Source organism: Bombus vosnesenskii, unplaced genomic scaffold, assembly GCF_011952255.1.
Source record: "Bombus vosnesenskii isolate JDL3184/JDL3185 unplaced genomic scaffold, Bvos_JDL3184-5_v1.1 scf7180000013264, whole genome shotgun sequence".
NCBI classification, from domain to species: Eukaryota; Metazoa; Arthropoda; class Insecta; order Hymenoptera; family Apidae; genus Bombus; species Bombus vosnesenskii.
The window spans coordinates 5,385,168-5,412,267 of record NW_022882924.1 but is presented as its reverse complement, the minus strand read 5'-3'; the positions used below and the strand labels follow the sequence as shown (position 1 = coordinate 5,412,267).

The 27,100-nt window shown below is 42.0% G+C and overlaps 1 protein-coding gene across 17 annotated transcripts; it reads right to left on the bottom strand.

Annotated features, from left to right (window-relative positions):
• Nucleotides 1-98: 98 nt before the first annotated feature.
• Nucleotides 99-27,100, bottom strand: LOC117236846 (sodium bicarbonate cotransporter 3). Of its 17 annotated transcripts, XM_033500316.1 has the most exons (24): nucleotides 23,871-24,322; nucleotides 19,400-19,530; nucleotides 18,638-18,778; nucleotides 16,920-16,985; nucleotides 15,408-15,546; nucleotides 15,090-15,309; nucleotides 14,869-14,992; nucleotides 14,311-14,487; nucleotides 13,917-13,979; nucleotides 12,982-13,086; nucleotides 12,160-12,263; nucleotides 11,898-12,083; nucleotides 8,210-8,416; nucleotides 7,718-8,130; nucleotides 7,486-7,651; nucleotides 6,941-7,099; nucleotides 6,665-6,814; nucleotides 6,292-6,567; nucleotides 5,823-6,212; nucleotides 5,631-5,738; nucleotides 5,427-5,561; nucleotides 3,411-3,589; nucleotides 3,223-3,337; nucleotides 99-2,511 (listed from the first exon to the last, which is right to left on the bottom strand). In XM_033500316.1, exons 1-24 carry the CDS (start codon nucleotides 23,900-23,902, stop codon nucleotides 2,434-2,436), a joined length of 3,864 nt encoding a protein of 1,287 aa, XP_033356207.1. In that variant the 5' UTR covers nucleotides 23,903-24,322; the 3' UTR covers nucleotides 99-2,433. The 17 variants fall into 17 exon arrangements, 16 of the variants coding, with proteins under 16 accessions (XP_033356207.1, XP_033356072.1, XP_033356152.1 ...); XR_004493912.1 differs by lacking the exon at nucleotides 14,311-14,487 and having other exon boundaries at nucleotides 3,098-3,337; nucleotides 23,871-24,321; XM_033500209.1 differs by lacking the exons at nucleotides 12,982-13,086; nucleotides 13,917-13,979; nucleotides 23,871-24,322 and adding exons at nucleotides 25,869-26,086; nucleotides 26,844-27,100 and having other exon boundaries at nucleotides 2,373-2,511.

The window sequence follows — 27,100 nt, the reverse complement described above, 5'->3', positions numbered from 1 at the left end:
TTGATGTAGGACGTGAATAAGAGCTCACTTCTGCATTTTATGATCGAAGCTTACAAGCATTGGGTAAACATGTAAAATGAAAATAAATCGAGAAAAAATGAGCTTTGTGGGTAATCAATATTGTATTTGTTTCTTTTTCTTTTTTCATCAGGATTTATCAGCAATTCCGTTAAGGAGGACTAATAATACATCGATTGCATGCATGGCAGCGAATTATATGATTGCAACTGATTATATACATTGTTGCTCGCAATGAGTTTCCTCGTTTGTTCGTATATATACACACATTTATGACCACCGAAGTAAGTGTCCAAAGTGTGTATATTCTTTATACGAACTACAGTTAATCATTAAGGAAGTTATTTGTTACGTACACTTTTATTCATGATGAAAATTGAATGATGTTCGATGCGATGTTATGCGAGGATAAACAACTCCGCGTATATACGCTGAACTTATTGCTTGTAACAAAATTCTATTTCAGTACCTAAAATAAATTTCTACGCTTTCAACTTCGGTATCCATCTTTATCATTAACGGTATTCCGTTGCAAATAGATACGTTGGATAGGAAACTAGGTCTTCTAAACACGGCACGGCACACTCTCGTGATATCTTTGTAAAAAGTTGCAGCAAATGTGTTCGCGATTTTTAAAAAATATGTAAATTGAAAATATAGCGGAATACCGTATCACGCGCATTCACTGCTCTGTTATTATAATTTGTTACGCGAACCTTTTAAAGCAGAATTTCGTTTACGTCGCGTAAGATTTACAAAATTATTGAAATCACTGTTCTTTCACTAGGAAGTACTTACACATCATCCATAAAATGTTCAAAATTCTAATCACAACCATTTAAAATACTATAATGACGATCGTAGCCCGTTAGCTTATGGCAAACATGTGTCTGAAACGGGATCGAGAACGCTCGCATGCGCTTCTATAATATCTTTCCCATTGCGAGCGTGTATAGATCTGCGAGCGGATTTCTTTCTTAAATTTATACAAACACACGTAACATCAAGACGAACGGCTGCTTCGTATCGTACTTTGCTGTATGTATAATACATATATCGATAGAGATGTTCCAATATATGTTGTATATACAGGTGGAGGCCTATTAATGCCTCTTACCTCTCTTTATTATTAATCTATAGTGCTACTATCTCATCTTCTCACTAAATACGAAGACCTAATCTCATTTATCGACGAACTTATCACGCAGTTCTCGAGCGGACTTGCAAATCCTCGGAGGTTTATTCCAACGTGTAATAATCTGATAACGTGTCGCTTGAAAAATATCGTATGAAATTATTCTCTTCTAATATTCTCGCACCAATCGGTTCGTTTCCGTGTCTGTGTCGGTTGAAAACCGGCGAAGAAGGAGAAATAACAGCCTATTCGTGTAACGATCCGCGCAATGTTCTGAAAGACTGCAGTACGTTAAAAATCTCATTATTCCTTTTTTCGAACGAAAAGGACATCCTTCAAGGGACGGCGTTACGCATGGAAATTCAGTCGTGCTAAAATTTCGATAAAAAACATGGAAAACTCTTCTCTAATATCCTTGCGTACGAATTTTTTCTTCCACGCAATCGAATTTTCCTATTCTCAGCGTAAAAAAGATGCTGTACATTTACCGTATAATGAATATATTGTCGCTGTTGGCCGGTATCTGACGTGTATTGGAAACTCGAACAATTTTAATAAAATCCAATCGTGCTAAAGGAATGTTGTTAATGTTGCATGAGCGTTGGTGAAGAATGAGTCTCGTCACTGGGGGTAATACCGACCTTTTCGGCGCTTTCTCTACGATCGACGACGCGTATCGGTCAAGCTCCTCTGCGAGACATCCCTCGAAGGAAACGTCGATATATCCAAAGGGGTTTTCTTGGCGTACTTTCTATGGGCACAAACTACTTAATCCATATAATCGCTAGATTACAAGTATACGTTATTGCGCACTGACAAGAATAGATTCGAGATCCAGCGATGACAATTCACGCGTCGATTTATCAACAAATCCAATCTTAAATCTAGATCGCTCTACTTTAAGTTTCAATGATGTGTGCGTTTCTTTTTTCTTCCTTTTTTTACGAATAAAAGGTTCACGACAGCTACATCTAGGTATCCGTCAATGGCGTTTGTTAATTGTACTCGTCCAAGCTACAACGCGATGAAATTAGATAATCTCGCGTGCAATTCCATTTCCTATAAAATATTGTCCTTGTAATAACTTTTCTCGACTGTTCCTGACCACTATGATCGCGTTTACCATGACTGGACGATAACGCGTACGAGGAAAATCAAAACGTGCTTTGTACCGTTTAAATTGGAACTAAAGGAAAACAGAATCTTCGGAATCGTTCAAAGATCGAGTGATCGTTCAAAGATGATCGCGAGCGTTCGTTCCCAATGTAGCGTTGTTTTTGTTAGACAGAAGTCTCGGCCGAAGTAGTGCCGTTAATCGTTAACGGGCTGATGCTTTCCTTCGATCGTATCAAGTCTACCTGAAACGATTAAATCAAACATTCCGCATAATTTCGCGAAGCGCATTAACGAGAAGCCAATCGTTTCAAACAAGCATCTACGTACATAGAAATCTTTGAATGAGCCGCGATGACAATTATTCGTTCCGACGATCGAACTCAACCACTCGTTACGGTTGTAAAAACTATATGTCACGGTAATTACGTTATCGCAACGGATAATATCGCTCCGCAATTTCTCTTATCCATGGATGGATACGAAAAATTACACTCGACTATCGATAAATGCGTGCAAATGATAGATCAAATATGAAAGTGCGAACAATAAAATTCAACACATGCAAAAATGAAATTTTGCTCGATTTCATCTTGATAATTGGACATATAGAAAGAAAATCAAGTCCACTGATATCTTTTCTGTTGCTTTCTATTTTGATACTTATTGGCGAACACTGCATGCTGCAACTTAACTATGCATCGGATACAATCGAGAATGGATGCGAAAGTAGGTCTTCTTCTCTATCAGAGTCGTCGTTGTTCCTAAGGACGGATCTATCTAAGACGACTCCGAGGGTTCCGTGCAGCCCCCTTTTATATTCTTACTCACAGTAGCGTACAGGGGGTATGTTGCATGCCGGTGTATTGGTGCTCTTGCTGTGTGACTTGCCATGTGATTTATCAGTTTGGTGATCGTGGTGGTAGTTAGAATTTAGAGTCATTTACGTTTGTCACCTTGATAGAGATTCCACTGTCATCTTCGTCCTCTTCGGTCATCGTAGTCAGCCTCGTAGTCTCGTCAGCCATCAACAGGTTTTCCTTCTTCGAGTGCTTCTTCTGCTTTCCCGCGCTAAATTCCAGCCAAGTTAACAACGTCGTTTTCACGTCGTTACTCTATCTACATCCTAATCGACTACACGTACTTGATAAGTTTCACTTGTTTCGTTTTCTCGTTGCCTTCGTTCACTTGTTGCCAAATCCCGGTTTTATTCACCTCTTCGCTGATATTGATGCTCGCCATTGGGATCTTCATAATGTTGCCGTTCGCTAACGAAATCTGTATGTTTCCCGACGGTCCGTATGCCATAGGCTCGTTCTGTTCCTAAGGGACAAATCGTAAACTCAGCTTTGCGCTTGATTCTCGTTGGTCTCGGAAAAGAAAATAAACCAAGCCATGCATTGAACTCGGCAAAACTCTCGGCACTACCGTACTCCACAGACCTCGAAGAACGGTGGATTTGGGTATAAAAGGAAAGCGATATTTCGGTTAGCATCGTCCGAGCTGGAAAAGGAAAAAAAAAAAGACAGAAAATGAAACTTGCATTCGGCTGAGAACGAGCAGGTATCGCGTGGGAAAGTAGCCTTCGTGACTCGTGCAGAGCCGAATCACCTCAATTGTTTTGTTGCTTATTAATGATACCAGAATGACAGTATCGATAGAACGAATCGCTGGAACGATGGACGGAGTCTATGCCATCGTTGCCGCGATCGCGATCGTGATCAAATTTGTTATATCGCAGTGCACGACGTCTGAAGTTCAGCGTAATAAAGGTGTGATCTTCAGCAGGAAGGTAGATACAAATGTAACAATTATTCTCGAGGCCGAGGAACTATGGACGTGCGCTTATGGTCACGTACCGATGACAGCCGCAGGATTCGACGACCACTGGTACCTTTATGTCTCTGGCATTCTTTCATTTCCACATCGACTTTCCCCTGATTGTCCGATTTTCTGAGAGAACTTTATCTTTTTACCTTTTCCTCTCCCTCTTTTTTCCCCACAAAAAAACGCGCGTGTCTCCTTAACTGCGTATTTAAGTTATGGTGTTTGGATCTTGTGCTTGGAAATAATATATATCTGATAAAAAGACGGATACTATACGCGAGAACAGCGAGGAAAGGTTTCTGTTCGATGCTGAAGGTCCATCTGATCTGATGTGTAGTCTGGTATCCTACACGTGTCGGGAACTTAGGATTGCATGCAAACGAGGCGTGTTTGACTCGTGTGCTATGTGTCAAACGTGTCGGTAAATGCTTCGTAAGGGAGAGTTAGGATTACATAGAGATTTGTGTGTGTTCTTAAACAATAATGTATTTTCATATGTTAAGGTAGGCAATCTGTGTTCGACGATACATCGAGCGGATACATGTGTGTCAAATGCTTGTCGAAACATTGGCATCGTTATAGTTTTGCGTGTGTTGTCACGAACTGGTAACGACGTTTCGTAAATTCAATTAAAAAAACAAAAAGAAGATTCGTCCGCGTTTTAATAAAATCTCGTAGGCCGACAAAAGGTAAGCAATGTTACTATTATCGTGTTTACGAATCTTTCGATGGTATACTTTTAGTAAATATGCAATTACCTACAAATCTATGTAATTCAACTACGATAACAAATTTATCTATGTTTTAAAACAGTCGTGTCCAAAATGCTAGGTATTATTCGAAGAAACAACTATTACATGTAATTAATACTGGTCGGAGTATTTTGGCACGCATAGTTGTGCGAAAATTATTTTGGTCGAAAACGTTTACGAAACCACCGAATATATTTTTTGTTTTCTTCAATTTTGGTGCGAGCCATTCTCGTTGTTCAGGCACGTTGTTTAATGGCAAATTATTATTATTATTATTATTATTATTATTATTATTAATAATATTATTATTATTGCTTCGATCGGATAGATATTAACGAAAACAGCGATAAAACGACGTCGAGGAGGACCGTCTGCTAGAACACGTGCAGCAAAATTTAGACCACGTGCAAATGATCGTTCGTTAATATATCGCGCCGTTCGCTGCGTTTCCGGCAAAACACGGGTTCATCGTAATCGCCGACAGTTACCGTGACCACGGGGCAAATATTCGCCACGCGATCACTTTTTTTGTGCTATTTACGACCAATGATGATATTTAGTACTCGTCTCACGGTGCTAACCTCGCCGCTCTCCAGTTGTCGTAGATCTTCGGCGTGTTTCCTGCTTGGTTCCGGCATTACATCGTCCAAGATCTTTAACTCGCGTTGAGTGAACAACAAGTCTAAGGACTTTCGTATCCCAATCATCACCACCAACTGTATAAAATATCGTTTGTTTGAGAAACGATGTTATCTTAATTTATTATCATTTGATAAACGACTAACCATCAAAGGAAAAAGGATGGAGGTGCTGCTGAAAGATTTGATGATCCACAAGCAGGCTAAACAAGTCAACTGTATCGTTGTAAACAGATGAACGCGTTTCAGTGGTACCTACGACAGTTTACGATTAGTGGATTATGAAAGATCTGATCGTTTCTGAGCAACGCACGAACCATTAGCTGTTAATTATTTTACCTGCCGAAGGAACATATAGTCAGGTTGGTATTTAACCGGCATCAGCATGATTAAAATTCTGTCGAAAAATTGAAGTCCCTTTAACGAAGCAACTCCCATGTAGAGGAAAACTCCAAACAGCACCGGCATCGGTATGTGTCTCAGCATTGGCGTGAGCAGAACCGAGCAGCCGATCATCAAAAAAATTAAAATGTGTGTAACACGCTGTTCGCGGACACCGAGGAACTGCGGTTTTTCACCTGGCGCGGCACATTCCGATTCCAGCTTCAACGAATTCACGTGATTGATCGAGAGCACCGTTGCCGCGACGAACCAGGGCAGTCCCATCACCGAGCAAATTTCTATCAGGATCGCAAGGACGAACAGATCCAAATGATAGCCGCATCCTTTCTAAACACCAACGATACACTTTATCGATGCCTTTCGGGCAACTTTTCGATCGCTTTTCAAACGAGGAATAGACACTTGCCTTTAATTTGTTCTCTTTCCTATTGACTATCACGGCCGTAATTTGTTGATCCATAAAAATCAGTATAGTGCCTAAGAGAGCTGGCAGACACGCGACGATGGCGCTCCACCATGGATTGCTTTGGAAAGGCCAGATCATCCATCCCCGACCGGCCAACGTCGGCTTGAATTCCTCCGGTACTTCGAGCTTGGGCGTTGGAATATTCACGAAATGGTCGAGCGTGCTCATCGAAAATATCGCGATGATCACCGCAAAATCACTGACCACCTGTCTGACCTGTATGGTACGCGCGACCAATGAGACTTTGATCGCTAGCTTTTACCGATTTTTACGCTGATTTCCACGCGGCTAACGACGATCGATGTAATACTACCTTTGATGGAAAGAAGAGAGCGTTCTTGAAATCTTTGAGCTCGACGGATAGCAAGAATGTGCCCATGAATAGTATAATTGACATGAGGAACACATCGGGTATGTAGTGCGGTAGGTTGCAACCATCGCCCACCAGCGTGCCGTTGTAACTCTGAAAGAAAGTTAACGACATTCTCATCAGTGATATAACGCTGTATCGAGTCAGCCTTAAGATCAAGGTGCCGCTGCAGTTTGTAATTTCGGCTAACGAGTAGTTCGACGCTGACGTTAAACTAACCTGGCATGTTTTTTGATCGAGCGCCGTCCAATTAATGTTGTCGTAGCTAGACGGTAGGCTGCCATTCGGCGGCTTGCACCAACACTCGTAGTTGAACGGTTCGTTCGCATGAGTATTTATAGGATACTTTTTGCCGATGGACAATACGTTTTCGATGGCCTGAAACGCGTGAATCTTTAGTCGATTTCCTCTCCGAATACTCTCGATTAAAAGCTGACGAATTAAATTAAAGCTTAAGAACGTTCGATTGTTGTTGCCACTCTCTAGTCAAGATCGAGGTCGATCGAACTTTCGGCTCACGGTTTCGAAGCCCGCTTAAAACGCTTCGATTAGACGCGTACACTGCGATTCGTGACCCAGATGTCGGCGATTTCGCTGATTGTGCGATTCGCGAAGCACACACAGTTACACCATATCCAATTAACCCGTATCGCAGCAGAAGGACACTGTTGCGCAATTAAGATTCACGTAGGTAACGAAAACGGATTCTTTGCGAGTGAAACTTACTTTTCCTGTTGTTCGAGATGAGAATATCGGTCACGTACCTTGTAAATGAAGATAAACGCGATCAGAGTGGCGAAGTTTTCCTCCGTGAACCGCGTGATGTAGCACACGAAAGCGCTAGCGTCGATGGCCACGAGGATTACCAGAATCAGTGTTATCCACGAGCCGATCCAGAAGCGGAATGACATGTAGTTCCAATCTGATTTCCTAGGAACATAACGATATACTTTTACGTTATCCACGAAACCTCTTACGTCGTAAGAATCTACTCACTTGCAAAATTCGTAGACTATCGTCTCGAAGACTAAGACCGGGCCGGTGGAACCGAGAATGGTGAGAGGTTGGCCAGAGAAAAATCCATATCCGATGCCGCAAACGAAACCGGAAACGAGCGACTCCATGGCGGCCATATTTTTGCCTGTGGCTTCGCTCAGCAAACCACCGAATGTAATTATAGGCGAGAGGCAGGCAAAATACAGGAAGATAAAAGAGGCTACGCATTGAAGAGCTAACGCGTCCTTGAAGTCGGAAAAATAAAACGGAACTTTTCTCTTTATGTCGTTTACCAAGCCACCGAAAAGCCTGCCAGTTCTCGAGAGACCGGATTCTTCCCTCAACTTTTGCTCGTCTGCTTCGTCGTCTAGGTCTTCCTTCGGTTTCTCTTCTTTTGGCCGCTTCCTTACATCCTGAGCAGATCGATCGATATGCTTGATTACGAAAATATAAAATTCTCGATTTGCGAATGATTTCTCATGTATATTTTACCTGCGAAGGAATAGCAGCAGGCGGTTCTATTCTGATCGCAGGGTCCCATTCTCCTGGCGGTAGAACCGTAACAGCGTCTAAAAACTCGTCGATTCCTGCAAGTAGATGATTTCTGTTCTTGGCCTTGTACGCCACGTCGTGGAAGACCTCGTCGGACATCAGCGTAGCCATGGCACGGCCAATCTCGTGGAAACCTGTGATTCCACCCTACGATGCAAACAAAGTGTATGTTATGGTTAAAGGAAATTGTGAATGTTCAGGATAGATAGAGAAGGAATGCCAGATATCAATAAACGAACTTATTACGCACGAAACAACTAAGAATCGAGAGAAAGAGGAAGTTGTCGGAAGTTCTCGTTCACGTGCGATGTGTTAAGAACAACGTTATGTGTTAAGAAAATTTAGTTATCATTAGCGAATTTAGTTATCATTAGGTAGTTAGTCATTTAGCGAACTTAGAACTCCTCCTATTCCTTCTTTTTTATCAAATAGGGGTGACATGTTCCATAAATATAGAGCACGATTATACATTCAATGCGGCATTTAAATATGCACATTTCATACGTTGCGCAATTCTATTATATGGAATTGAAAGTAAACTTTACCATTGATAAAATGAAACTGGAACTATGGAAGATACTTATTGCTTACTGTAGAAAACACGATTGTAAGTTAATAATATTTTAATAATATTTTATTTAACGGTTGCAATTTTTTGTAAATAGGTTTGAAGACACTTTTAACGATAACTCAAATAAGATGATTTGTATCATAAAACGCTGGACTTTGGAAACGTTACAAACTTCAAACCTTCGAGCAAATGTATATTTATCATCGCCAGTTGCTGCAACATTCGAGCGAAGAAATAGATAATATTGTTTACCGTTTTGAAGCAGCAAGGTTTCAGAGTTTTGAAAATTGACATATACCATACATTGGACCGAAAAAATTTGCAGCTGTAGGATTCTATTACATAAGCGAAGGTGATAAAGTGACATGTTTCGAATGTCAAGCAAAGGTATGGTATTGGATAGAAGGACTTTATTCGCAAATTTAATTGTGCTAATGTACTAATTGGAGTGGATCCAGCAGTTATACCGCCATTACCAAGAAGTACAGACATACGTATAATTGTAGAAATGTATTTATAAATAATTACCTACATCTAGTCCTGATAACCATAACTTCTCAATGAAATTAGAACCATCAATCACAGCTAAACTTTGCTGTTTAAGTCTGGGAAGGACTAAGGAACTAGTATATCCTGGTTATGCTGGTTACAATGCTAGACCACATGCATTTGCAACATGGCCAAAATCTATGCCACAAACGAAAGAACACTTAGCAGATGCAGATTTTAGAAGAGATAGTTTACAAGATTGGGAAACACAAGATGATCTTTGTAAAGAACAAACCAAGTGGTAACTGGGAATAAATGTTAAGAAAAAAAAACAGAATAGATTCAAAGTTAGAAACTACTTGGCATGTTTCTCAATAAAAAATAAAAATCAAATAAAATAGGGTAAATTCATGTGCATTGTTTTCTGACATAAATCTTATAAGTATGTGTAGTTAAAACTTCTTCAGAAGATGAAGAGATACCAATTGGTAGTAGCGTGTTCTTTTGAAAAATGGGAGAAAAGACACAATGCACATGAATCACCCAATTTTGTTTGCTCTTTTACTTTTCATTAATGTTAAACAGCTGGAGGAGATATGCGGAGAGACCCTAACATCAAACACCCACCACAAGTGGATGATCATCCTGAGCATCCTGAGTATTCCGAATCATTAGAGGACTGCACACTGCAATAAACACAGTGTACCAACTACGAATAGATTGCGAAGAGCTGCAGAAGATGCTGAAAATTAATTGAAAGTCGAGGATTCGAAACTTTCGGTTAGGAATCCAAGCCTCGACCAACTTAGCTATCGCTGTTTTATTTACAAACATTCTTTAAGAAAGTATAATGAGTTGAGAAGTTGATTGTCAGAATGTTACGGGAAGAAGGGGGCAAGAGATAACTCAGTTTGCTCCGTCTGTCCCCACTTCTGACACTGTCACAATGTTTAGATAAGGTGCATGGTGTCAGATGTAGTAGTAGGATTTAAATATCAGCGAGAGGTTATAATCACCTATATACATACATACAGTCTACAAACGTAGAAACAGAGGGAAAGAAAGAAACAGAAAACAATCTACAATCGAGTTCTCGAGATAATGACATTCAGAGTATTGCAAGCAACAGAATCCGTGAAAGAAAGTGTAGAAAATTTATGAATATAAAATCACAAAACATTAAACCTACAGACAGTGCAAGAATGTGTAAAATATGTTATAACGTAGAATTAGAAGTAACATTTTTAGTATATAGACATTTGGACGTACGATTGTTTATGTAAAACGTGATCCTGGCATGATAACTTGTATAGCGTGAACCTATTACGATGAGTGCACGAGATTTCTTCTCGCTATATTTCATACGTATTTATAATATTTCAACAATTATACATAAAAATACATTGCACATACATGGATAATATATTTATGGTGATTCTGTACTTTGAATTTTATTTTTAAATATTTTTGACAGACCGTTTCAGTATGAGCGACTGTATCTCCTATAGACCATCTAACGAATCGAATCAGTATCGATGAACGAAACACTTGTATGTAAAAAATGATTTTATTATTGATTGGCTAATACTAGTTAATTGTCAATGTTCATGAATCTATATCAGAATAAAAAAGTATTAATTATTTCGAGCTTGTTTTGTAGCTGTATTTATTCCGTTATTTATATTTGTTGTCATAGTATTTGTACACATGCTAACAATGAATAATCTCACAGTGTAGCGAATAAATTAATATTCTGAGAAGTTTTATAATGTTTTGGTATTATGAATTCGATTCTAATCAATCATTCCCATCTAAATGAACCCATTCCCATTATGTTTATAAATATTGGCTTGACCTGTTTGATGATCGGTAGATGTCAACACGTTTACCACCCCTTTGAGATCATTATATAAATAAAAATATTATTAGAAAATAACCATTAGTTATACCTTATTTCAAAGATTTCAATTCGAGCAGAATGCCTTCCTAAAATAGATTTAAAATGAAACATCGGTGAGTGATCGATTAAAGAAATGAATCCGTTCATTATGTCGAGATTAAACAGATTAATTTACTGATTCTGTAGCAAAGATTGGTGAAAGCTTACAACACAAAGAAAAATATATTGAAGATAAAGGATTAGAATTGTGCACAATGCAAAAATGCTTCGAAGTCGTTTCATCTAGTCTAGTGGATTGAAATGGATCGCTTCAGTCATCTGAAGATTCATTGTGGTCGATAAACTAAAGATAAAACGTTCGCTGATGAAAAAGAAACGCGACAAATCATTGGAAAAATCAAGCTCTCACCGAAGCTAGGTAAAAATCGGTTTGTATATCGCTCTCTCGAGATCGAGAATAGTCCAGGCAATCAGAGTAGACAATTGCTTCGTTAAAACGTTAATTACGCGAAAGGAGCTTTTCATCGAGTTACCCGAGAATCCACATCTGCCCGATAGGTATACACAATCGATGCTCTGTTAGCGATGCACGCTACAATTGATATTCCAACTGAAATCGCTTTACTCATCGACAAAGTGCTTTCGTCTAGATTTCAAACGAATCTTACCGTAGGTCCGAGCAGGACAAATATAAATCTTGTTGGCACAGGAACTTCCGTTAAGTCACCCATTATTCCCGCCTGGCTTAGCCGAATAAAGGCTGACAGCGTTTTATCTAAAAAATCGACTTCTCCTACGAGAATGTTGCTCGCCTCGGCTCCAGCTGGTATTTTCCGCATAAAATGAGTATTACCCTGGTGAAAAGACCATAAAGAAACATTTCTGCGCACAGTCTGATTATGATGGATGAGATCGTTAAAGTCTACGAACCTTGTGATTTGCGTCTCCGTTTTCTAAGGCGGACGAACTGTGATTTCGGCTAATTGACACGCTGCTTGGACTTCGATCCATCCCGTTGGTGCCTGGTTCTTGGCCTGAAAGAAATCTAGCTTACCGCCTACTGCGTCTTCCCAAGGTAAATTACAACGAGAAGTCGCGTGGGCAATGTAATCGAGGAGCTACATATTTTTCCGTTTCCTCTCAATTACCACCTCTATCCAGCACCGCTAAAAGTTAGATAGTTGCGGCCCACGTTCACGTGTCGAAAGCGTTTCCGAGTTGCGGGAATCTGATAATAGAGACTTCGCGGGTCAACGAAGAACGAAGAGATTACGTCGTAGATCGGAATTACTTCTGCTTTTCCTTTTTTAACGCGAACGTTAATTTTCAATTCGAAGATTCCCCGTGCAGAAGCACGTAGAACTTTCGTTAAATATCAGGAACACGTAACTCAATCCTTTCGAACGGTAACCAATACGGTAAACTTTTCCGATAAATTGACCACATAGCTGCGGCCACTCGAGGACGGAGTCGATTTTGTTTTCCGTGTTCCCACTTGCCCTCAATAATCGTTTGCCGATAGAGGTGTTATTTTAAACATCGTCGTTTCAACCTCGATGATCGCGGAGCGTTCGTTCGACTCGGGATTCCGACAACTCGTGATACTCTCTCGTCGTTCAGACTTTCGTGTTGAGAGAGTACGTGATATGATTATAGCGTTGTATAGTTTGCTACGGGAAATTTACGGCGACGAGAGGATTCTCTAATATGTTAAAAAATAAGAAAAGTGCCAAGCACAGTAAAGCAGTTTACCGGGATTACCGGGTATGGCAAGGAAGCGGCTACCGGCATTCAGCGCTGGCCCACTGCCGTGACTTGTAGCGCCGGCGATCGCCGGGGCAGAATTCGATTCCTCCACTAAAAATGAGCATGAAACACACACCAGGATCGTTCTTTATTTACAGAGGAAGGATCCAAGGAGGAAGGAAATCCCATTTTCATTCAGTGCACTACGTTTCGCCAACGGTTGCCTATCGAGCGAAACTCGCTCCAACTCGCAACTCGTTCGCGAGATCGTAATCGTTTATCGTTTAGGGGAAATAATAAAAGATCGCAAAGACAGGAGAGGAAGATTAGTTGGAACGCTGAAAAGGCAGACGTTAGTCGATTATAAGTATGACAGTTACTAGTACAAAGTATATCGAGTAATTAAAGTATACATTGAGTCACGTGCATATTATACAATTAGAGAGATCATGCCTCCTGATTAGTACTGTGAAGGTTCACCTATGCGTTCCCGCGATCGTGCACTTCCTTCGAATCGCTTCTATCTCAGGAGAACGTGAAAAGAATTGCTTGGAATCTCGTGTATCTGTGTCGCGTCACGGTCGCAGTAGTAACGGCCGACACTCGCCAGACACGAGCGTCCTTCCGAGCCGCTTTTGCGAGACCGACCGATAATGAACGCGCTCTGTGCAATATTTAATTACTGTAGAACACCGAGAGGTCCACGGGAAAACGAATAGTGGGAGACGATGCACAATCGATACGGAAATATATGTCAGGAAATATTACATTATTGCGGTTCTAGAATATATACGAGAACGTGAAAAAAAAAGAGAGAGAGAGAGGGGGGAAAAGAGACAACGAAATGCAGAAAATTACCAAGTAGACGAGAGTACGAAAGACACTGATTTGTGCTCTATCGATAAAAATTTATAAGAACAATAACCACCTGACAGTCTAACCTTTTAGTTGACACATCGCGAACCATGCTGTGAATCCGACCACGTGGGGAATGCCGAATTCGTCTGATTGAAAAATAAGAAACAAGTGTAAATATTCGTACCACGATCGATTCAGGCGAAGTCGATGGACTTATTATCCATGTAGCCACATGTAGCCACTGTACACCATATTGACGAATTTTTACGCAAAATGAAAACGAATCGAATCTTGCGTGCACGTTCATACAAATTATTCGTGAATAAAGGTTAATGTTTAATAGCGGGTTAAAACGTTATTCGTAGAGAAAGGTTGAATACTGTTGGACAATGAGAACAAAGGGATGTAGAAAGCTGCGAAAGCACCGTAACCCAAGGCAATCGAGGCTGCTTAGCCTTAGTCTGGCCTACGTTATACCTGGAACTAGAAGGTACGGTCCTTTCAGATCTTTCGCTTCTTTCGAAAGCAGAGCCGTATTCGAATTCGGGCAACTGCTACTGCGAGCGACGGAGGGAGCGTAGGCGTCCCTAGCGTCGCGACGCTCCTGTAAATCTGACGTCAACAACGCATGCAAACCACAAGTACAGTCGGAATCTGAAAATGTCGAGCGTGTTGCACGCGTTTAGTGTGAGGAAATTTTGAAAGGTCTAAAGTGCTGTCGGATATTTTCGACCCCACTCACATACCATTTACATTTCTCCAATTTCTCGTTCAACATGTTTGGCATAATGTCGAGTAAACAAATAATATAACAGATAAATATCTTAAATAAATTAAATTTTTCGCAAAAGGGAAAAGAAATAAAGTGCAGAAAATATTTAGAGCTTAAAAAGAGGTATACGCTTGATCGAATCGGGATAATCGAAGGAACGCGTTTTGTTTCAAATGACCGCACGCGCGATAGCTAAGTATTAATACCCTTTTTCTCAGGTAACATCGAATGATCTAATCGAAAATGCATGATGGCGAACTTACTCTTCGAAGAGGAATGATTTCGACCTATTTCGGCCAAGGATCTGATAATTGGTAGCCTGGACATGTTGTTATCCTTGCGTCTCTCGTGTTGATGCCGATGCCTCACCAGAAGAGCTTCCCTGACCTGTATTCCAAATAGCTTCCTCGTTAAAACTTGCGCTTCAACATTTCATAAGCCAGAGAGAGAGAGAGAGAGTCTGGTCACGAGCCTCTATCCATACCTTTTCTCTCGCCTCGATCGGTAAGGAGCCCTTGTTGATCATGTTATCGAGTACCAAATCGGCGATTTGTTCCAAACTCGCCGCCTCCATGTCCAACATCACAGTTCCATTTAACAGCAGGCTCCTCAGCTCGAAGAGAGCGTGCAGCGAGAGCGTCGCTACGTGAGGTTTGCTCCACCTATTTCCACCCTCCTCCACGTCTTCCTCGAACTTAATCCACCTGAATGGAAAATGTCAAGATAAATATTATATTTGTCCGATATCGGGAAAGAATTTCGTCATTGCCGAGAATAAAAGGTTCTAAGGAGCTGCGACTACCTGGCCGTTTCCTTCCATTCCATCTCGTCACCATCCTTGACGAGCTCCTCCATCTCGGAGAAGAGGGGGTGGGACTCGTGTGCATCGTCGCCGACTTCCTCGCCCAGAATAAACTGCACCCTCTGGGCTGGCGGTGTAACTGTAATTTCAGACGTGCTTCGTGAACCATCAGGCTTCTTGTCGTTTGGTAAAAGAACAAACGGAACAACGGAACATTTTATGTATACATTATATAAAACAGAGAAAGAGAACACGTCTGATAAAACACCATATCGAGATATTTCAACTACTTGTAACTTTTTAAAGTTGATTGAAATGACATCGGGTGAACTGCGAATAACCTTACGATGATCTGAAACAAATAGGTGATCGCTATATGATATGATCTTGAGCGGTTTCGAAACCATCTCCGTCAAATGACTTTCACATGACGCCTCGAATGATCTTTATACGGCTTTCGAATGACAAAACGACCTTGAAATGAAAGATCTTGTAATGACATTGATATGATGGAACGACCTTTGGATGATATCGATATGACCTCCAACCACCTTCAAATGAATATCGAATGACTTCTGGTACGTATGTATCTTATAACTGTGTTTCTCAGTGCAATAAACGATGTTTTCAGCCAGTTCAAGTGCATTGTTTGTAGGAACAACGAAAGAATGTTGTGCGTACATCGTTAAATAGTAGGGAAGAAACGTGGAGTTTGCGAAAAGAGAGCTGACAAGTTCACCTTCGAAAATGCGAGGCACTCTGAGAGCAAAAGTATGCTAGTATCAGATCGAGCAGTGCAGAATGATCAACGCAAATATTGCGTGCATAATGACAAACGACACATGCACACGCTTAAGAAAAGTGTTAGAAATGTATTTTTTTTTTTTTCGAATTATCGCAAGCTGTTCTATAGTGATGCATGTAATCGCAAGTAGAGTCGAGTGTCATATCGGAAAATATCTAACGAGACCATTCGTATGGTTGTATCCGATTAGGATTATTATAAATTATTGTTTCGTTTCGCTGGCCGTAAGAAAATTCAATCTTTTTGGTTCGCGGAATATCTACGCAAAGATAATCTACATTAACGCAATCGCGTCACGCAAACGAATGCAGCACTCTTTATGTAACAGCAATAAATAGTGGAACAAGTCGTGAGTCATTATATCGTACACATAACGATTTGATCTGATAAATATTAATCTTCTTCGAGCTGGATCATGCTACAACGTGAGTACAAATTACGAATCTAATCGAACGTAATAACTCGCCAAATTGCCGGAGCGATTACGGCAGCCTTGACAAGATCCTCAGGTATAATTGCTCTTCGTTGTTTCTTTAAATCGTCGACTCTTTCTCTTACATTTTTTAAATGCGCCTGAACGATTAAGCGAACACTGAAAGTTCAGGGAAATGGAATTTTCGAGCCATCTTCATCTTCACGTACGAATGATCTCTTTGGTAAGTGTGTCCGAGAATACATAGAATTCAGTTACGTGTATTTTAGCTTACGTATCATCTCGCCGTCGGGATCGCAGATATTAGATAGTCGACTCCTTCGAGTCATCAGCAATTGTCCTGAAACGTCAACGATACAACAAACATTGACGCCAGTTCGCCGATCAACTACGAATTTCTCCCAATTACTCTTTCATAGTTTCGTTTTTCACGGTGACTCGACACGTCGTACAAGAGTGTTTCCGCGTGGCTTCTCAACCTCGAAACGTGGCCATCTCGTCGAATCAACGAGAAATTACCTGGAGCCAGGTGGCTGATATTCGCCAGAAGGTTTGCGACATAAATAGCTTCTCTTGGACGAAATTAAAAATGTCGCTTGCAGGTGACACGGGTGACGGGGCGAAGGGAAGAAAATGCGAGTCATAGCTTCGATATACATTCAAATAACGTCGATAGAGATTAAACGACTGTGCTCAGCATAGAATCATAGGTTTATCAAATGAATATATATATAAATCTGTTTTATCGGGACGAAGAAATTAAACGTTGATCGAGGAACTGCGGTCAGCATTTTTAGGAGGATGACACGTTTCCAGACCAACGATCTAGTATTACTCAAACGCGAATCATACTTATACGTGAACGCGTTTCTATAAGAATTTGTTACCAATATTTTTTCCCAGCTTCTTGTAAGAAGAACAAGGAATGGACGCGAAGTATCTCGCGAGACAAGGGCTGGAAACCCTTGTCAGAACCCGATATCGGTCACCCTCTTATATTCAGTGTGCCAAAGATAGGGTGAACAGCCAGAGAAGTCGTGACAAGTGGTTGGCTGGTTGCCACATATCGTTCAATAATGCCGCAAAGTGCAACATACCATGTAACGTTTAGCCGCGCGTTCTGCGGTAGTTACTTGAACGACACGACACCGCTAATGGATATGAACCAACCGTCGGAGTAGTTTTCAAAGTGTTACGGTCCGTATGAACGCGCGCGTACATCAGACGAAAGAACCGTTTCAGCATCCGCTAGTAGCGACGCTGTTTCGTTTTTTTATTTCCGACAATAGCCGTGCGAAAGCACGCGAACGGCTTTTCTCGCGATGCTCCGCGATCTTAACGACGTGGCACAACGTCAGAAACTTTTCGCGGCTCGTTCGTCGGAACCTCCACGGATCGGTGAAAATCAAGCGAACCAAGAAGTTGGTGAGAATTTCCAGCCTTTCGTATCTTGACTTCAAGTGCCTTTCTTCAGCCAACTATAATAGTAGATCTTTTTGAAGCCGCACGAGAGCGATTAACTAAGTTCGATGTAGTAGCATCGAGGCTACTTTAGTCTCGAAAACTCGTGACCTACAAGAGACATTTGTCTCCCGTTTCTATTCGCGGTGGTTATCGATTACGTCGGAGAGCGTCAGTCGTCCTTTACCGAAAGGGAAACACATGATACGGATTCGGAGGAGACGAGATTAGGTTGGTTCTCTCAGTTTGGGACGGCGCGGTGCGGCACGGCGCGTTAACCGATCGATCGTTTTACCGAAACGATGGGCGTGGATCCGTCGCGGTTTTAATTTTATGGATTAACCAACGGTGTAGGGAAATGTTAGTTGCGAGGAAAAAAACACGGGTAACCCTTTAGCTGGAACGCGGTCCGATAAGTAGCCGATTTAGAACAATTGGGGCTGCAACGCGACACAGGGAAAGATCCAACGGAGGGTAGAAAGCGAACGAGGGTGCGTACGAAGCAGAAACGCAAACGAGGAGAAAACTTACTGGGCCTATCGTTGTCGACATTCTCCTTATCGGCACTGCTTGTTCCCAACTGACGTTGAGAATGATGGTGCTTGTGATGACGACGATGTCTCCTTTCGCCTGGTAGATGCACGCCCACATATACCGTGTGCGCTCTGTGACCTGGAAGCAGATGAAAGAGAACTCGCGTCAGTGGCTCTCGAGTCGACGTTCCACGACATTCCTACGATTATCGATAATAAAAATCCTATCGAGCACAACAGAAAGAGAAATTCACCGCGATCTTTTCTCTATCGGTCGAGGACACTCGGTGTCTCCCCTATCTTTGACCGACGACCGACAGACCTTTATAATCCCGTTGCCTCTTTCCATCTCCACGTTTCTTAAACCTTTTACACCCGCTCTATTACCGTGGCTAGATCAATTTACGTCGGTCGATGCGAATAGTTACGAGTCAGCCGGATAATCCGAATCGATTTGTTCGTCTGTGGAATGTCGACGGTTCAAGATCGCAAGGGGACAGGTGACCTCGAGCCCGACGTTCAACGCAGACGAGAAGATCGCGACATTGCTAAACGGAATAACGATTTTCGAAGCACCGGCAACGCGTTCTATGAGCAAACACCGAAGCCAGATTCGTGTATCCAGCTGACCTACGCTGGAACGGTAGACATCGACGGCCCGATTAAATCGCAAAGAAACATAAAGGTGCGAAAGCTGCTTTCGATAATCGGTGGGAATCTTTTAAGAAGATCAGAATATAAATGGAAGAAATTTCGATACCTTCGAAGTCTTTCTCGGTGTAAGATTGATGAGTGATCCGAACACCGGGATCTTTCGGAGCCTCGTCGTCACCTGTCCCACCTACGTGGGCCGCGCCACCTCCGCCTCCGATACCTGGCTGCATCCACGGTCTAAAAAATAAATCAAACGCACACGTGTAATCATCGAATGGTTAGGATAATTTTTCTGATTCTTTGTGAAATCACAAAAACTTTTAACAAAGTGATTCTACGAAGGTTGGAAGGTTGTTTCGTTTCAATTCGACAGCCTCGATACACCGCGAACGATTTACCTTCGTTCGCCGCAGTAGCAGCGACGCGTTCAAAGATGTGTATTTCGTAAGCTCGTTATCGAAGTGAACAGATGTTCGCACGAATACGATAGCGACTCGTCCGCTGCGGTAGCGACGCGTGAATATATCCGACTCTCGACAAAAGTACCGATAACGTGTAAATCGTTCCCCCGAATTCTCGTCTTTCAACGACGCTTATGAAGGAAAAACGCGCGTGGGATTGCGAAGTAACGCGGGGACGGTCGTCTGCTCGCGGTTACTGGCGATGCACACGCGATTTTATAATAATTAAACTTCCTCGACAGGAAGTACTTTGTTCGTGTTGCAGCGCGAGCACGCACGCGTTCTCTTATTTCCCTCTTCTCGCTTACTTGCTATCGAATCTTTACGCGTAGCGATTTGCAGCAAATTTGGTCGCCTATTTTTCAAATACGAGCACTCACGATGAATCATAGCTGACAGATATTTCCTCAGGGTCCATACTTCGTTGCATTTTTAATTACGCACGACGAGAACTCTAATCGTGATAAACGTCGACAATGCTGGACGATGTATTCGCGAAACAATGGCAGGAGTTCTGAGTGTTTGTGCTGCACGCGATTGACTTTGTATCTCTCGTGTTTCGTTTCTCGTAGACGCGTCAGCTTCGTGGTAGATAGATGAAAACGTGTGACATCCGTCAGTTTGAAGCAACTCTTGTTTTTCCATCGACGATACTAACGAGCGAAATTCTAACGTAGGTAATAGTTGCACGAAGATCGCGAATGGCTGTCACGCGATACGCGCAATCGGTTGACACGTGCGATTATAGACACAACCTGATCGCTATGTCGAAGCAGATTAGCTCGGAGTATATCGCATATGTATCTCGTGTAATAAAGCATCGTAAAAACGCGGCTTTTTCGCCGATACGATGCCGTCTACTACGTGAAACCAGCACGTTCGCTAAGGGTAATAATTGCAACGAACATGATGACAACGTTCCGAACGACATTGACCAGGAGACAAGAATTTACGAGCGGATCGTGAATGTTTCGCGCTACATAAGAAACTTAACGATCTATCCGATTTCATATGGTGCTACACGATCTCATTTCGCGATCAGAAGACGCGTAATAACTTATTTTCTGTTTTTTATAGTAACTTACGTGTAATCATAAATAATAATAAATTACATCTACATCGCTGTAAAAACAAGCGATGAACGCGACGATTAATAAAGGGCCATTGAAAAACACATAAAGATGTACATATATGACAGTAGTTAATCGTGAAAGAGAATTTGTTACCGGAAGAACTATATGTACAAATGCAATCGATTATTCCGTTTTTACCATACGTTTGCCTTCGTATTTTCTCTTTGCTTTGGACGAGTAAACGACGTTCTCAAACGGGAAAGTCGGAGAGTATAGATCGAGGGAAGGAGATTGAAGTGTATTGTTAACAATATAGGACAAATAATATTTTTTATATTAACAATGTACGTTCAAGATGCGGTTGTTCGGGTCCGTTGCACCGTATTTTTAATTGTGCAAATTGCTTTGCCGACTGCTTCGACTTTTTTGCCGGAAATATCTCTTCGTTGCAATGCAGCTTGTGTAATCTTCAAGTGTAGATAGCGGTTTGATATCGCTTTTGTATTTTCAAGCTATGTTTATATGATTGTCGTGTTATGTACACATATAATTGGTTTATGGTCTGTTAATATATGATATATTTTATGATATAATTATGATCTATTTTACTATTACTATCATTATATCGCGAGAAATCCTTTGAATCACTGCGTAGCATCGGTAGCACTCGATCCTAGCGAATATTCATAATATCTTTGACTACGAATACAATAAACGTATTATCACGGATGCAAGTTGCATTTTGATACAATCGTAAAACGAAGATGCGCAATTCGTAACCGGTTTCTCTGCTCCTTCGTCTGATTAAATTTCCACGAAGCACGAACGTTCGTGGAAGTTTCGTATCGTGGGATGCGGGGAAACGCGTTCACCAAATAGGTGAGATAGTAGGGCCGCGAGAATCGATCAGATTTTCGGTGTAACGAAGCCAAAGCATTCGAAGAAGCTTCCTCTAATCGAGGCCGATTGCCGGAATGTCAAGATCGCGACAAACGTCAAACAGTCAGCCGAGGATTACCAGCCGTCAAGTGGATAATTACCGGGTTATGATTATCTACGTCCCACCTATGTGTATACATACATATACATGTAGTTTTACATAATAGACGATCTCGTCTGCCGCTTCGACGAAGGGAGAGTGGCATAATAAACGAGGGCAGCACACGATAATTGTTTAATTGTTGGAGGTCAATCTGGTGTTCGTCGATACGAAAAGACGGGAAATACGACGATTCATACCGATTCTCTGGCTTCCAAAATTTCTCGTACTTTCGAAGTTCCACCGAAGCCAAGCGTCAATTGATCGATGCACGCGACAAATTCGAAATGCCGGCGAATGAAACGCGTGCGATGGACGATGCTAAAAGCGCACGAAATCCACGATTACTAAGCAACGGAAAGGTCCATCAGACCGGTCAATGAAATGCATTAACGAGCGATAACAACGTCAAATGAAAAAGTCCTTGCGATACGCTATTTTTTGTAATTCGACCAACGGCTATCGTCTGGGACAAAGCTGTGCCGCTCGCGCGGATACCGGTCTGTATAATTGAAACGTAAAAGTATAACGATCGAAATAATCGTCAGTTACGGGCAGTCGTCGCCAAAACAATCGACGACCAAGTCGGCTATGAGTCGCTCGATTCGTAAGATCCGAGGAGAATCGCGATCGATGCAGGCTCTCTGCCAAGAGACGACGCGATCGGTTGAATTTCGATCAATTTCTAAACCGAGATCCAAACAGACGTATACATGTATATGTAGACGCGGTGAACAAGTCATCGGAGTCTCTTCGTCGTATATAGTGCTCATTGTAATGACTGTAGTTGGACTACCAGATCGTTAGAATGACATTGTTCCGGAAAAGCAGCGATGCGCTTTAACATTGAAATTATTCTCGCGCGTTGGCGAGCTGCGAAGAAAATTTCGCAATGTAGCGTATTACGCGTATCACTTGCAAGAGCATAGTAACATGCAAGGTGGTACCGACTACCATGTTAAACTTGGAAAACTACGGCGGAACTAATAGAAAATAATAGGCATATACAGTGACGCGATACATGTACATGTTTAGCGCTTCGTATTCGACTATCGCGAACTACGGCTCGGAATCACCTCGTTCTCGATATCAACGATGTAGCGTGACTTATCGCCTGGACAATTAGTTTCTTCAAGTTCTTTCGTATGTACTTTCGTCTGCTTTTTCCGTTCGCTGTTTGCTTTATTTTATATCGATATGCTTGCCGGTGTGAAATTGCATAAAACGCAAAGTTCAGGAGATTTTGTTTAACGTGCAATTTGTTAATCGCGTCTGAACGAAAATAGACGAATAGATATTGAAGTGTATTGTTTTTATATAATTTTGCAGACCAATATCCATGAAAAATCCAATGACGACGTACAGCGATACAAAGTCGAGTAAAATGAAAAATTGACCGTGATAACACCGATAACAGATAAATCAAAGCTTCTAAAGTATAGTCACTTCACTTAACGCGCTAACAAATGGAAAAGTGTTTGAGGCTGGTATCATTTGAGTTTACGGAAACGAGTGCAAATATGCTAGGGAATGTGGAAAGAACGCTATCGACAAACGCTAATAGATATGACGAGGAATTCTCATTTACGGAACGACGATAAAGGGGCAGCGTCTAATGCTTTCGGTATTTAAACGAGCCGATAAAAATAATCTATGTACCTAAAAATTCAGCCTTGCACAATCCATCGATAAAGATCCTATCTATCGTATTGAGTAACGTCGAGGTTAAAGTGCACCTCCGTGCCATCATTTTTGTTCCTTTAATCAAGAAGTTACGTTCGAGAGAACAACACTGTTCTTTCATTATGCGAATCAATGTGTTCGCGTTTTCTGTTTCCAAAGTCAAACAACTCGAATATAATGCTTCTTGATCGTTTTCATTATGTCACAAATTGGCGAGAAAGGCGCGAGTTGTTGCATGTTCAAGGTCGTTGGAAATTTACATCGTACTTATATACGCGCCTCCAATTCCTTGTAAATCGAACCAAGGATAAATGTGGTTACCTCGAATCGTACTCGAAGGCGTTACAGTTCATGATCCGGCGTTTCTTCCTCCGATACTCGAGCGAGGAAGCTGCGATGATACGATGGCTACGATCGGAGCGGATGAACGACGATGGGGTTAAGTAGTTGGATGGCGATCGGTCAGACGGTCTTCATGGCCGAATTCGAATAACGTGGAAACAGAAACGCCAATGTGGGCGTGATACACTCTCGATGAGACACTTTCTGGTACGGTAGCACGGTGCTGGCACGAAGGCACGTTGGTACGGCAGGCTGCTAGACAGACAGCGGAATCGCGGTCTGCACCGGTTGATCACACTCGCGCGCCCACTCTCACACTCGTTACGTAGCTTATACGCACGTTTACGTATGTCCAAGCAGCGCGATGATCGCCGATCGACTGTTTACGACCAGCTGACGCCGATGTGTGTTTGTGTTCCAAGGGCTTACCGTCGACGATGGTCAGTGGCAGTCGAGGAACGTTAGTCAGCCAGTCATCGCATAGTTTGATAGTAGTCATCGGTCATTTGCTGTTTCGTATACGCACAGCTAACGCTGATAAGTCAACTCCACTCAGATAATACTTCAATATCGTGCTCTCCGAAAGATCGTTCGAACGTGTGCAACTTTGTTTCACGACTCACAAATTTTACCAATTCCGTCTCGTGACGCAAATGACCCGGTGGAGTTTTCGCGTGAACGATGCGGGAGAATCGACTTACGAGTTTCTCGACTTCCCAGATGTCCCAAGTAATTCCTTTTCCCCCTCGCGAACGACCAACTTTCCCTCTTTTCATATTCTCGTGACGTCTTTTCCACTTTCGAGATAGATAGGTGATATTTGAAAAGAAAATGGAGCGTGTGAGCGTGGCCACGCGTGCCGATTAAATAGACGCAATCAATTCTCGCGTAATTCACAAACGTTTGCATTGAGAAATTGATACCGCGTTGTCTGTTTGCTCGCTCTTTGCAGCGCTTCGCTAATTTTTGTCCAAACAGCTAGTTTTCGAGGCAGGTTTTTCCGTTTTAGCTGACAGGTTCGGAGCAGCCGTGCTCCGCGTCCCTAACGTACCGTCGTTTTTACGATCATAGGTCAGGTCGCGCGTCGAAACTATTTATGCTACGATTGCAAAAACTAACTGACTTGTCGTGTGGATCTCGCGATCAACAAATACCAAGGAATCGATGAAAACCGCTCGAAACCAGTGTCAACTAGTTAGAAGTCGAGATATTCGTGTGATTGAATGCAGGTGAGATTGCAAGAAATTGTGACCAAGGTGGGGTATGCAATCGCGGCGCGTCAACAACGATGAGCAAACTGTTTAACCTTTCACTCATCATCATTATCATTTTGATAATCATCGATAAAAATAACACGGTTCGGTGACTGACAGTTCATGAAAAAACATAAAGCATTTGTATCAGGTTTATACGTATCAAGAATTATATATATACATATTATCGTCGAATTATTGCACTCTTGTGCGTTGCGCGGGTAGTTCGGATCAGTTTACGGAAAACGAACGTCAGTGGACACGCGCTCACTGTGTGTTAAGTTATTCTTTATTAGCGTTCGTTCGAGCATCGCCTATCTTTCCAGTGTCAATCAAGAAGGAATCTTTCACAAGGAAACAACGATTGTCCGCTTCGCCTATCGTTATCGCTTGGTTAGATCCAAGTCGTTTAACGACTAATCTTCAAAGAAGTGCGTTAATCATACTTAAGTAAAATATAATTACAAATAAAGCTTAGAGTTCCGATAAGCAGACACTTCACGGAGCGCTTATCAGCCTAATGGCCTGATTACATTTACCCGTTGTTCATTCGTTTTTCATTACGAGTAGCTCTATCGTGTATCGATGAAAATCGTTTCTTCACGATGCACAACCTTTCCAGGTATTTGTAGGTTTCCACTGACACGATCCAAGGTACGCGAAGAATTCTCTCGGGTAATTCAGGTACCGATACGAGAAAGAGGATATTAAAATATTTGCTTACCTTCTAATTTGCTGGAAGACTCGAACGTCGTTTGATCGCGAGTGTTTTTCTTTGGAACGCGATCGCGTTATATCAGGCAGCCTGCATCACCGCGCGAAAACTCGCACGTCGGCGCACCGATCGGTACACTTTCACGATTTTGATCGCTACCCACCGGATCCACCGATATCCACGATTAGGATGTCATTTTACGTTCTCCACGAATACAGAGCTGCACGCTAAAAGCAGAAAAGGCGAAGATGTGGACGTTCGAGCGGAGAGAAAACGCGAACGAGTTGTCACGAGATAAAAGATTATAGCGAGCTGAACGACGCGTTATATTTTTCGAAAACGGAGACTCGTTACATCGACGCCCCTCCCTTGCTTTTCCAATTTAACACCATCTTGCCATTTGGGAATCGAAATACAAAGCGATCGACTGCCTCGCCCATTCTCTCTCTATCTAAATAGATATTATTCTTTCAGTGCTGTGCTTGCAATTGTACTTATGTAACTTTACCTCTGAGATAAGCGAAATCTAGAAACGTGCTCGAGCATTTGCAGATTTTTTTTGAACGTTCATGTTCTTGTTATCGATTTAAAAACTAAGAATCGCGTAATGTAATGGAAACATTGTCGATAGTTGCGTGTCGATCAGATTAGTTAAAAAAGAAACCAAGTTATTCCTTTAATTTTTCAATCATTACCACGGATAATGATGCAAACATCGCGCGTTCAGACGCACCAAAGTTTTCTATTTCCATATTGTTTGTACGAAGAGGTATAAAACGATAATTTTGTCCGTTCTTTCGTTTACAAGTATTTCGTTCTTCGAGCTAACTTTTCATTTTAGCGAGTTAAATGGATAGAACGAGGTAAACGAGTAAATGCAGTGGCAAGTCGTTGGGCGAGAGTCGGTCATGACAGGTGTCAGGTCGCGAAACGATTAGAAGGAGAGGCAAGGGTCAACCACCGAGCAAGTTTAACGCGCGAGACCTCACAATCAGAGTTTCCCTTGAGATAGCAGTGGAATGTCATGTTCCTACGGCCGCGGCCAAACGGAGTGAATCAAAATCCTTTTGGGCTGGGTTCGGATCGGTGACAAATCGGAAGCAATAGGAAGATCGAGTGGCTCGAGTACGCGAGTACGTCGCTAACGTAGTCGTTGAACCCCTGTGCTGTGTGCTTGCTCACTGTGTGCAAGGACTCGAGCGAGGAACGTGCGGCGCGTATCCGCGGCGCGAGCATACTGC

What these genes read in the sequence shown, in the direction of transcription:
- LOC117236846 (XM_033500316.1), bottom strand. Translation starts at nt 23,902, where the DNA reads ATGAACTGTAACGCCTTCGAGTACGATTCGAG. An exon ending in GCCTTCGAGTACGATTCGAG is followed by an intron (nt 19,531 to 23,870) that starts GTAACCACATTT and finishes TTTATTTTTTAG; the next exon opens with ACCGTGGATGCAGCCAGGTA. An exon ending in TCGATCAAAAAACATGCCAG is followed by an intron (nt 6,815 to 6,940) that starts GTTAGTTTAACG and finishes ACTTTCTTTCAG; the next exon opens with AGTTACAACGGCACGCTGGT.